We start from the raw sequence: 12422 nt of genomic DNA on the forward strand, positions 1-12422 counted from the left end.
TAAAGGCTAGCGCTCTACAGCATACAGCTTGCTGCCAGGCCATACCTTCTGAGCGGAAGCGAAAAACAGACAGATCAACCACACTCAACCAAGCAATATGATCAGCCCATTAGGCATACACCTAAACCTTAATTTGGACTAAAAAGAAAAGTGCTGCCCAAACCCATGAACAACAAGAACCTCAGCTCTGCATAAATCGTCCACCAGTCAGTGCAGTTCCCGCTGCTACCACACAGTGCAGCTAACAGCTAAGCATGCACCCAAAAAGATGGCAACTTGGCTGCATTGAAGCGTCCAGTTGTTGTGTTCACGGCTACAGCCCAAGAACCCTACACCATAGTAATATGAAATGGCAATTTCCTGGCTGAAACTGCAGAAACTCTGTTTCTCTAAAGGCATCGTTTCTGTTTCCCTTTCCCCTTTCCTAATCTCACCATGGTCAAGTTTCCCAGCGCTGTGATGTAGCCCATGGTCAAGTTTTCCAGCGCTGTGCTTACTGGGGTAGTAACAAAGAGTAAAAGACAACCATGCATTATGCATATAAGATAACTGAAGATAGCAGTTAACTCACCTGGGCAAGGTCACCGGCAGGCTGCAGCATAGTCTCGTACTAACACATGAGCATTTGAATTTTGGCTGCACAAGTAGATTAATATCATGAAATTCAAACAACAAACGCAATATGCTGTTGCTAACTTCTAATGAATATAACCTAAGAAGGGGTCTTTGAGCATACTTTCAAAACTTTCCTGATATTCTGAAGCACTTGAAGGTGACAACATCGACTGAATCAACTGGAAACGATGGCTGAATACTATTGCAGACAAATTCTGGACACCTCTGGGAGGGAAGCACCCCCAGGAGCCAGAGAAAAGGGCTGAAATAAGTGCCGAACTGAGGGAGAGGTGGGCAGGAAGCAAGGTGGCCAAGGGCTGAAGTGAGCTGGACAGCAGGCAAGGTGCACACTGCAGAGGCTCGAGCAGGGAGCAGAGGCCAGGAAGGAGGGCGAACTAGAAGCAGGAAGGCAGGCCGCAGGAGGCAGGCCGCAGGAGGAGGCTGGCCGCTGGAGTGGAGTGAGAACTGAGGCAGGGGGGCTTCATAAATAGGGCCAGAGGCCACCGAGTCCTCCTGGTCGCTACCAAGAAGGAGCTGGTTTGCTCAGCGGTCTGCAAATGCTCGAACGAAAACAGGTCCGCCTTAATCATATACAGGGAGTAAGCAGCTGGCACATGATTCTTGAGAGCCCGGAAATGGAGCTGGCCAAGGGTAAAGATTTGGGTGCCCTTCAAATCCTATCGTTGGATTAGACTCTAGAGTAAATCTGCGTTCAAATTAGGTCAGGCAAAGCAGGTAGGGCATTGAAAAGACTACTTGCAGAATGCAGAGAGGAAGGATTGGCGAGTATTCAAGGCTAAGAAGCTACTGCGCTGCCAAGTGCAGGATTTAGCAAAGTGAGTAAAAACAGCCCACACGCGATTGACGGGAAGAATCATTGGCGTGCAAAGAGATGGCTGCAATTTGAGAGGACCTTTGTCTGTGAAAAAATTATTGCGAGGGGAGGGAAAAAAAGGGGGGGGGAAATTTGGCTTTTACTGTTTTGCTAAATGTTATATTCACCCGCTTTGCGGTGTTGGGCAAAACAAAAGGAGACTTGCCCGGCGCTCATTTTGCCCGCCTTCGCAATCGGGAGATGGTCTAATTCAGGCTATTGTTCGATGATGTAGTATAATGTATTTTATCCACAGCTTTCGATGATAAAAATTGACCAAAATAAAAAAGACCCACGTCTTTGAAAGGTTTCCTATCGCCCAAAAAAAGAAATGGGCGCCTGCAAAATTGCAAAAAAGGAGAGCTCTTCTATCGAGTCGGTCACTCGCTGCCAAGAAGGAGCTGGTTTACTCAGCGGTCTGCAAATGCTCGAACGAAAACAGGTCCGCCTTAATCATATACAGGGAGTAAGCAGCTGGCACATGATTCTTGAGAGCCCGAAAATGGAGCTGGCCAAGGGTAAAGATCATAATGAGAAGTTATGCCGCAAGGGAAAGCAGTCTGGAGATCAGCCACATCTGTCTAAAGAAGTTATAGGTTTAGAGCTGGCATTAGCTCAAGAGCAAGGTAGTAGCTTGCAGGGAAAGAGGGCCAAACTCGCTGGCACTCGCTGCACGGCGCACGCAAGGCAAATACCAGAGGGAGAGAGAGAGAGAGACGGCGTTCGCTAAGCGAAATTACCCGTTTACCAAAATTAGCAATGACAACTTGTCAATGACATTAATTTAGCATGGGCAGGCTGGACATATAATTTTAAATTTTATTTTTGAAGGGCATTTCAAAAAATGCCCTTCTTTTGACAGGTGTATAAATTTTTTACACATCCTTATGGAAGGGAAATTTTTTGTCTAGCTCGTCCTTTGACAAGTTTCGTCTCAAGTTGGCCTTCGTACGACGGGTAGACGGCTCTCGGAAGGGAAGATGGGCGTCAAATCCTATCGTTGCCCCCAACCCAACGCTTCTCTGCCATCGTCTGCCCTCAGAGAAGAGAGAAAGAGAAGGCCCTGTTTACGGCCAGAATCTACATGCAGGGGAAGAGCTTCCCTCAGAATGCAATGAGAACAGACAAAGAGAAGGCCTTGTCTACGGCCAGAATCCACATATAGGGGAAGAACTTCCGCAGCGGAAGCGAGAGGGGACGAGAGGTTTTTTTGTGCTACGTGTACGCGAGCGAGCGAGCGAGATGAACGTCTGATGTAGCAGAACCCAGAGAAAGAAAGAAACCAAGAGTAGCAGAACCCAGAGAAAGAAAGAAACCAAGAGAGAGAGGATGAGAGAGAGAGACGTGTCTGCTGCTGCAGAACCCAGATAAAGGAAAGAAGGCTATAGCTGGAGCAAGAGAAAAGACCCTAACGACAGAACAGACCCTAACGACAGAAGATTAATTGCTGTAGCAGGACAAAGGAAGAGAACCCAACGCACCTCCAAAATTCATGATCTCACTTGTAATTTTTTTTGCAATATAAAAAAGGAAAAACAAAATATTAAGCATTTTAGTTATATTTTAATGAAAAAATCTGCAAATATTGAAGAAAAGCTTGTAAATTTTAAAATTGCAAGTTTTAAGATCTGAGAAGAAAAATATTCTCCGTGAACACTGAACACTAGCATATGCAGTATTTGGAGTTTAGAAAGCAGACACAAAATTCACATGCAGGGATAATTAATAGCGACTTTTAAGTCATTTTTTGACTGGAAAGGGGATAATTTTGGTTCACCTAAGTATAGAAAATATCCTAAGGTATGCTTGCTTCCCCCACATAGTTTTCTACCTTTTCCCTTCAAATACTAGCATTCTATCCTACCTTCCAGATTCTATTGCAGTACTCTACATTCACCTTACTGCAGTACTCTACATTCACCTTACTGTTTCTTAGTTCCAAATTTAAAACCTTAGTTGCCTTTGTCTAACTTAACTCCATTAGACCACACCAATTGTCTCTCCCTTGGTAGTAATCTAAACTCTCCTTCCATCTAGTCCAGCTATGTCCATCACACCAGTGACGAGTCCCAACAATCAACCAGTCTTCTCAGACCCCTATTGTTCAGTTTTTTAGCAGAGCTGATGCCAAAGGGGGAGTTAAACCATAGCCCCAAGGTAAACAAAGAACACCAGCCCTAGCACTTCCTTCGATCTACTACATACAAATTTACAGAATGAAGAATCTGTAATTTTTAGAGGAGCATAGGATTCTTGTGGAGGGTGTGCATGTGGGCCCTACCTATAGGGCTTAAGCTATTTGCTGTCCTAGGTGCATAACTGTTCTTGAGGATGGCACACATGCCTTTTTGGAATGTCCAACTATTAGAGGGTTATGGGGTAGAATTGGAAAATGGGTCTCAAGCAACATAGGGGTGCAAGGGTTTTGGGGAGATTGGGTCTTAGGCAAACTAGCAGCTATATTGAGAGAGCTGTAGCCTGTAGATTTAATATTTAACATAATTAGATTTTGTTGTTTGTGGGAGATTTGGAATTCTAGTAAAGAGATTAGTATTGGGGTAGATGTTCTAGAGTTAATGTATAAATGTATTCATATGTGTTGGTCAATATATTATGTTAATAAATTGAATAATATTGCTGTGGTACAGTTAATTCAACCCTTACAGGCTAGGATTAGATGACCCGCTCTCTACAGACTAGTAGACTCTTATACATACTAGGCCATCCTAATTGTTGGCATCATGGAGGGATATTCAGGTGGTGATGTGAAAGTAAAGCAACCTAAGTTTGAGCCAAAGACAAGAAGGTGGTACCTAAAGGAGAAGTAACCTATCTACACTTTTGTGGCTTTTATTGAGAACCCCCTGGGAACCAAACCAGTTGTGTGAACATTTGCTCAAGTGGAGAGGTCTTGGAGAAGCAATTTCCCAAGGGCTTCACTTATGAAGCCATGATGATTGCTTGTATGTAGCTAGGGTATCACATCCCATGGGGACAATCTTCTTTTGTTTGGGAAAATGAAAGGTGGGACCTCATATGTAGATTACTTAATAGTGAATTGGAGGATCTTTGTATGGTTGAGGGATCTATTGGCCTCAAAATCTGATGTATCTAAGAGAAGGGTTGTAGGAGAACTTTTTGTAAGGGGTTGTCTTTGTTAATATTAATATATATAACTATTGTTCCAAAAAAAAAAAAAATTTCCTAAGGTATACCCAGCATCCTATGCAGCACCACCTCAAACTCCAGGGGCATCATGCTTGTTTTTTAGCATTTTGGCTCTAAAATACTTGTAAAATTTTAAAATTGGCCTAAAAATTTACACAAAAAAACAAATTTTTTTGCTCTATTTCAGCAAATCGTCAATCTTGAAGGGCAAAGGCGCCCATCAAAAATCAAGCCCCACCCACACTAGAGACCATATAGGGTCATGGGTGGGCATCAATAAGGTCACCCACCCCCACGAGAGACCATATAGGGTCATGCGTGGGCATCAATAAGGCCATTTTTAGCATAGAGACTTGTTTCCTCTCGTCTAGATATGGTGGACGACTCAACCCTATCTAGAGAGGTTTTAAGAATTTGAAATGAATTAAAGCCATTAACAAGAATACCAAAAACTTGAACCTTGTGCCAATCGAGGTCTAGCAATGTATTAGAGTTAGTGCTATCATTAACATTTGGGAAGCTCTCAACACTTTGGTATTTGGAGAGAAGTTAAGGGCATAATGAGAGCTTCAATTTACAAATACCATGGCTCATGGCTTAACATGTACCATTACACCTTACGGGTGTAGTGGAGCAGGGTTCAAACTCGCGTCTCTGGGCAAGATGTCAGCCAAAATCGCTTAAGTTCAATACCAAATTCTCACAATAAATAAATAAATAAATAAAATGTGCCATTCCATACGATATGCGCTAGCCTATCATATCTTACAAATCTCCTTACACACATACCCTATTTTTGTGGATGGATAGGGATCTTGTGGGTCCATCTTAGAAGATCGCTGAAGACGTAAAGAGGCCATGTAGCCTCGACGTCGTAGCATGTACAAGTAGAAGGCATCCAAGGGCTCCCTTTTTTTAAGGATGGGCTACACTCTAGTGTGTAAACTGCTTTAGGTTGGATACACAATGGACCTTCCCACCCAATTGAATTCAAACAGATTTATGATTGTGGATATATGATCGTGTAGCTTTTACCTGATGGATTCTTGATGCAGAGCGCCTTTTTACATCGGATTTCTCTTGGGCGAGCGGTTAGACGGGGAGTCCAAGAGTTTGGGCGAAGGATAGACATGTCACACTATTTTTATTTCTGTAACGTTTCTAATGCCACAACCTTTTTCTTTGAGGAGTTTGACTCACAAGGGATCCCATGTATCCAACCTTATTTTTCATGGCTGAAATTTCTCCATAAAGTTGCACTACCACTTATGTATAAGGAATTATAAAAAAGCTTACCTCTCTCTTGCATAAAAAAAATGTATACGTATCTCCTAGAAACGGCTAAGTAGTCAGGTGGTGCGCCATGTCACGTTCCACGTGAGATCTAACCAAGCTTGCTGCGAGCGCGGATGAAAATTTGAAGTTGGAAAGTTTTTCCATCTTTCACATCGAACGGCCGTCGATCTCCACGCGGAGCCCCGGTTACCCACCTGCTCCCTGCTTTCTCTCTTTCTTCGTGTACGCGGCCTTCCTGGAGTCATCTTGCCTGGTCTCGCGCAGAAAATACGTCACTCTTCTCTGTGTTGTGTTGCAGCAGTCGGTGTTGTAGGATGATTAGGTCGCTAACAGGGAGGCGGAGGAGAAGACGGAGGAGGAGCCTCGATTGATTTAAGCACAGAAATAGCTGGTGTATCGGGGATTTGATTTTGGGGTAGCTTGGAGACGCATCAATGCTCTCTGAAGAAGGGGGCATCTGAGTTTTGGGTAACTTCCCTGTAGACAATCTGCCACACTGAAAGCCTTTGCACTGCCATTGTTTCTTCAGAGCTCACTCAAGGTAGGCCAGAGTTTAGCCCTCACCCTTCCGAGCATGGAGAGGGACAGGCTTTCATTGAGCTCCAGCAGAGGGCGGAGGGGTGATGAAGAAGATGTGGAGGAGGAAGCTTTCAACATTTTGCCACTACACGACATGCTAGCCGACCACGATGCGCTGCGCTTCCCGGAGGTTAGGGCGGCGCACGCGGCTCTGCAGGCGGTGGGGGAGCTGTCGCGGCCGGAGGGGTGGAGGCGAGGCATGGATCTGCTGGATTGGCTGGGTGTATTCTTCGGCTTCCAGGCGGGTAATGTGAAGAACCAGCGCGAGCACATCGTCCTGCTGCTGGCCAACGACCAGATGAGGCTGCAGCCCCCGCCCGACCCCATCGATCGGATGGACGCCAAGGTGGTGCGTAAGCTCAGGAAGAAAGTGCTCAAGAATTACATGAACTGGTGCTCTTTCTTGAGCAAGAAGAACAACCTCTGGCTGCCCAAGAACAAAAATCAGGTGAATGAGCAGCGTGAGCTTCTCTACACCTGCCTATACCTGCTCATCTGGGGGGAGGCTGCCAACCTGAGGTTCATGCCGGAGTGCCTCTGTTTCATCTTCCACAACATGGCCGGCGAGATGAACCGAGTCCTGGAGCACTACCTCGACGATGCAGCTCAGCCAGCCCGGCCAGCCACCTACTCTGGCAAAGATGCGTTTTTGCTCAAAGTAGTGACCCCTCTCTACAATCTCGTCAAGGCGGAAGCCCAGGCATCTCATGATGGGAAAGCTCCACACTCTGCTTGGAGGAACTATGATGACATGAATGAGTACTTCTGGTCCAAGAGGTGCTTCTCGCAGCTCTCATGGCCCTTGAACCTTTCCTGTTCTTTCATGTTGGACCCAGCTGCTGCTGCCGCAGAGAAGGGCACGTTCCTTAGGCATCGCAGAAAGGTCGGGAAGACAGGGTTCGTGGAGCAAAGGTCCTTTTGGAACATCTTCCGCAGCTTTGATCACCTCTGGACGGGCTATATTCTCTTGCTTCAAGCCATGATCATCCTGGCTTTCCACAGCAACAAAAATCCTTGGACACAGCTGGTGGAGCGAGAGGTACAAGCCAGAATCCTGACCATCTTCATCACCTGGGCAGGCCTCAGAGTCCTCCAATCCTTGCTGGATCTGTTCATGCAGTTTCACCTGGTGTCCGTGGAGACCATGCTCATTGGCCTGCGCATGGTATTGAAAGTTGTGGTAGCATCTGGCTGGACCCTGGTGTTTGTGGTCCTCTACATCAGGATGTGGAACGAAAGGCATTCTGTAGGGCGTTGGTCTGGCAGTGCCACCACTGCATTCATACAGTTCCTCGAGGCCGCAGCCGTGTTCATTCTGCCGGAAGTTCTTGCATTGACCTTGTTTGCCCTTCCCTGGATCAGGAACCTGGTGGAGAAGTCTGAATGGAGGATTTTCCATGCTCTTACATGGTGGTTCCAATCTCGTTGGTTCGTTGGCAGAGGCCTCCGGGAAGGAATTTGGGACAACATCAAATACACACTCTTCTGGTTGCTTGTGCTTCTAACCAAGTTTGCTTTCAGCTACTTCTTGCAGATCAAGCCCCTGGCTAAACCCACCAAGGAGCTTTTAGACCTGAAAAACATTGAGTATGCTTGGCACGAGTTCTGGGGAAGTAGCAACAGATTTGCAGTTGTGGTGTTGTGGGCACCTGTGATGATGATCTACTTCATGGACACACAGATCTGGTACACAGTGTTCTCATCACTGATTGGTGCATTGGTGGGACTGTTTGCACACATTGGAGAAATCCGGAATGTGCAGCAGTTGAAGTTGAGATTTCCATTCTTTGCCAGTGCAGTCTTCTTCAATCTTATGCCTGAGGAGTCCCTCTTGAAAGTCAAAACATGGGGCAATTGGTCTGCTAAGATCAAGGATGTCTGGCTCAGGCTCAAGCTCAGGTATGGATTGGGCACTAACTACAAAAAGCTTGAATCAAACTCCCTGGAGGCTGGAAAATTTGCCTTTGTGTGGAACAACATCATAAGTATCTTTAGGGAGGAGGACATTCTCAGTGATAGGGAGATGGAGCTTCTAGAGATTCCTGCCCCTGCTTGGAATATTAGTGTAATTCAGTGGCCTTCGGTCCTCTTATCCAATGAGCTACTCCTTGCTTTGGGGCAGGCTCAGAGCTGGCATGGGACAGATGATAAACGGCTGTGGAAAAAGATTTGTAGAAATGAGTACCGGAGGTGTGCTGTTATAGAGTGCTATGATAGCATTAAGCACATTCTCAACAGGATTGTCAGAGAAGGGAGCAATGAGCATGCAGTGATTGAAAGGCTTTTGTTGGAGATCAAATATTCTTTGGATAATGGCATATTCTTACAGAACTATGTGGTGAGAGAGCTGCGAGAAGTCCACTCCCGGGTTCTGGCCCTTGTTACAGTTCTAGACAAGAAGCCAGGCCCTGAATATCTCCCTGCTGTAGTCCATGCTTTGCAGAATATCTATGAAGTGGTGGTGCGAGATCTGCGATCAGAAAAGCAGCGTCTGGAATCATCTCATGGTCCTGGTATAGCAGCGGAGCTCCTGTTTGCAGATGCCATTGAGCTTCCACATCCAAGTGATGCATCTTTTTTCCGGCAGCTAAGAAGGTTCAGAACCACTCTCAACACTAGAGAAGCTATGAACAATGTTCCCAAAAATCTAGAAGCCAGGCGACGCATTGCGTTCTTCAGCAATTCACTCTTCATGAAAATGCCACATGCTCCTCCAGTTGAGAAAATGCTTGCCTTTAGTGTCCTGACACCCTACTACAGTGAGGATGTCATGTACAGCAAAGAAAAACTACTGGCTCAAAATGAGGATGGTATTTCAATCCTATACTATCTCAATAAGATCTTTCCAGATGAGTGGGACAATTTCTTGGAGCGTATGCGTCGTGAGGAGGGTGTGGCAGACATCAAAGAGCTGTGGAACTTGGACAAGGCCTTACAGCTGAGGTTGTGGGCTTCGTACAGAGGCCAGACTCTTGCCCGCACAGTTCGAGGCATGATGTACTATCACAAAGCCCTGCAGATGCTTGCATACTTGGATGGGGCGTCAGAAGTGGAGATGCAGCAGGGCCGAGAGCTTCTGGCTGCCACCTCAGTCCGGGGGGAGCGGGCAAATGCTGTTGGTACTGCTGCTTCTGAGATCACACCCAGCTCCAGCCATCAATGGTCTTTCAGCCATACTAGTAGTAATGTTGGTGCGCTTTTCAAGGAGGCCCAGCAGCGAGCTACTGCCAGCATGAAATTCACGTACGTTGTTACTTGTCAGATATATGGGGCACAGAAGGCCAGGAAAGAAGTGCAAGCAGAGGATATTTTGTTCCTGATGAGAAGGCATGAAACTCTTAGGATTGCATATGTTGATGAGGTGATTACAGACAGGAATTTCAAGCAGTACTTCTCTGTCCTTGTCAAGTATGATCGCCTCATGGAGAAGGAGGTGGAAATCTACCGAGTTCAGCTACCTGGGCCCCTGAAACTGGGAGAAGGGAAGCCTGAAAATCAAAATCATGCCCTCATATTCACAAGAGGAGATGCCGTGCAGACTATTGACATGAATCAGGACAATTACTTCGAGGAGGCACTGAAAGCCCGAAATTTACTGCAGGAATTTACAAGGAAATATGGGCTGCGGCGTCCCCAGATCCTAGGAATTCGGGAGCACATTTTTACCGGCTCAGTGTCTTCTCTGGCATGGTTTATGTCTGCTCAGGAGACCAGTTTTGTTACTCTTGGTCAGCGGGTGCTTGCAAATCCTCTCAAGGTACGGATGCATTATGGCCACCCAGATGTATTTGACCGATTATGGTTTTTAACGAGAGGGGGCATCAGCAAGGCGTCCAGGGTGATCAATATCAGTGAAGACATATTTGCTGGTTTCAACTGCACTCTGAGGGGGGGCAATGTGACTCATCACGAGTACATCCAGGTGGGGAAGGGCAGAGATGTTGGTCTAAATCAGACAGCTATGTTCGAGGCCAAGGTAGCAAGTGGGAATGGTGAGCAGATTCTTAGTCGAGATGTATACCGCCTGGGGCATCGCCTTGACTTTTTTCGTATGCTCTCATTCTATTACACAACTGTTGGCTTTTTTATCAGCAACTTGCTGGTGGTGTTCACTGTATACGCATTCTTATGGGGCAGGGTCTACCTAGCCCTCAGTGGTCTAGATAAGGCAATTGAAGGTGCGGGTGCCCTTGCCAATAGTGCCCTCACTGCCTCACTCAATCAGCAGTTCATTGTTCAGCTTGGGCTATTTACTGCCCTTCCTATGATCGTCGAGAACACGATCGAGCATGGATTCACCTCTGCATTGTGGGATTTTCTCACCATGCTACTACAGCTTTCAACCGTGTTTTTCACATTCTCTCTAGGAACGCGAGCCCACTTTTTTGGCAGGACTATACTTCATGGTGGTGCAAAATATCGTGCAACTGGTCGTGGGTTTGTTGTGATGCATGAGAGGTTTGCCCACATTTACAGGCTGTTTGCAAGAAGCCATTTTGTGAAAGGTGTCGAGCTTATTCTCTTGCTTATAGTGTACATGTCCTTTGGTGCTGTTGGCACAAACACCACATCGTATATCCTCATTACATTTTCGAGCTGGTTTTTGGCGCTTTCCTGGATCATGGCACCCTTTCTGTTTAATCCCTCGGGATTTGACTGGCTGAAAACAGTTGAGGATTTTGACGACTTCTTGGATTGGATCTGGTATAGAGGAGGCATTTCAATCAAGTCAGAGCAAAGCTGGGAGGTGTGGTGGTATGAGGAACAAGATCACCTACAAAATACAGGTTTCTGGGGAAAAGTTCTAGAGGTGGTACTCAGTTTGCGCTTCTTCATCTTCCAGTATGGTATAGTGTACCAGATGCATATTGCTAATAACAGCAAGAGCATCCTTGTTTACCTTCTTTCTTGGATCTACATTGTCGTAGCTCTGTTTATCTACATGATACTGGGAATAGCTGCAGCTAGATATTCAGCAAAAAGTCACATCTATTACCGATTGATTCAATCTCTGGTAATACTTTTTGTTGTTCTTCTGCTGTTGTTGCTAGTGGAGCTCACTTCTTTTGAGCTGTTGGATGCTTTCATGAGCTTGTTGGCTTTCTTGCCTACTGGTTGGGGTTTGCTGTCGATAGCTCTGGTTTTTAGGAATCTTCTAGTGCGTACCAAAGTATGGCCGTTAGTAGTTTCTGTCGCTCGCATGTATGAGCTGGGCTTTGGGATTATTGTCTTGATTCCTGTAGCAGTGTTATCATGGTTGCCAGGCTTCCAATCAATGCAAACTCGCATACTCTTCAATGAAGCTTTTAGCAGAGGGCTTCATATCTCTCGAATACTGGTTGGGAAGAAGCCGAATCCAGGCTATTAGGCCTTGAAGTGATATACCCACCACTGTATGCTCAGAAACTCAGTTAATCTTTGAAGCAGGAGCTGGTGGTTCTATGTTACCATGTCAGAGTTGCTTTTATTGTAAGATTATGATTATGTAGTTTGTGATAAGGATTGAGCAGGAGCAATTTTTTTCTGCAAATGTATTCAACTTTTGTAGGGTGTTTTTCCTATATCAGGGCAGCAATTTGTATTATAGATTATTTTTTTAATATAATACAATTTTTTGTCTTGGTTTCATCTGGGGAGATTATTGTATTTTTCGTAGGATTGTACGATTAAGAGTTGCCCTTGTATTGGGAATGCTTAAAAGTCATGCCCATTTATACTCTGTACGGTTTGGTCATTTGGCACAATTTGAAGGGCCAATATTTTAAGTGTGATAAGAGGTAACTGCTCTTATTTGTGTGGGAGAGATGGGTGCAGAATTCAGCTTGTCCTACGGCAGGGTTCGAACTTAGACCCTTCGTTTGAGAGGCCACAAGCTACACCATCTCAGCCT

The 12422-nt window shown here is 45.7% G+C and overlaps 1 protein-coding gene across 1 annotated transcript; it reads left to right on the plus strand.

The window, feature by feature from the left end:
* Positions 1-6101: 6101 nt before the first annotated feature.
* LOC147623340 (callose synthase 12-like) lies at positions 6102-12160 on the plus strand. Its single transcript, XM_086821485.1, has one exon. The coding sequence runs from the start codon at positions 6528-6530 to the stop codon at positions 11898-11900; it is 5373 nt and encodes a 1790-aa protein (XP_086677611.1). The 5' UTR covers positions 6102-6527; the 3' UTR covers positions 11901-12160.
* Positions 12161-12422: the final 262 nt, after the last annotated feature.

The sequence above is a fragment of the Cibotium barometz genome, chromosome 27 (genome assembly GCF_041138505.1).
Source record: "Cibotium barometz isolate CiBa-2024 chromosome 27, ASM4113850v1, whole genome shotgun sequence".
Taxonomy (NCBI): domain Eukaryota; kingdom Viridiplantae; phylum Streptophyta; class Polypodiopsida; order Cyatheales; family Cibotiaceae; genus Cibotium; species Cibotium barometz.

What these genes read in the sequence shown, in the direction of transcription:
- LOC147623340 (XM_086821485.1), top strand. Translation starts at nt 6,528, where the DNA reads ATGGAGAGGGACAGGCTTTCATTGAGCTCCAGCAGAGGGCGGAGGGGT.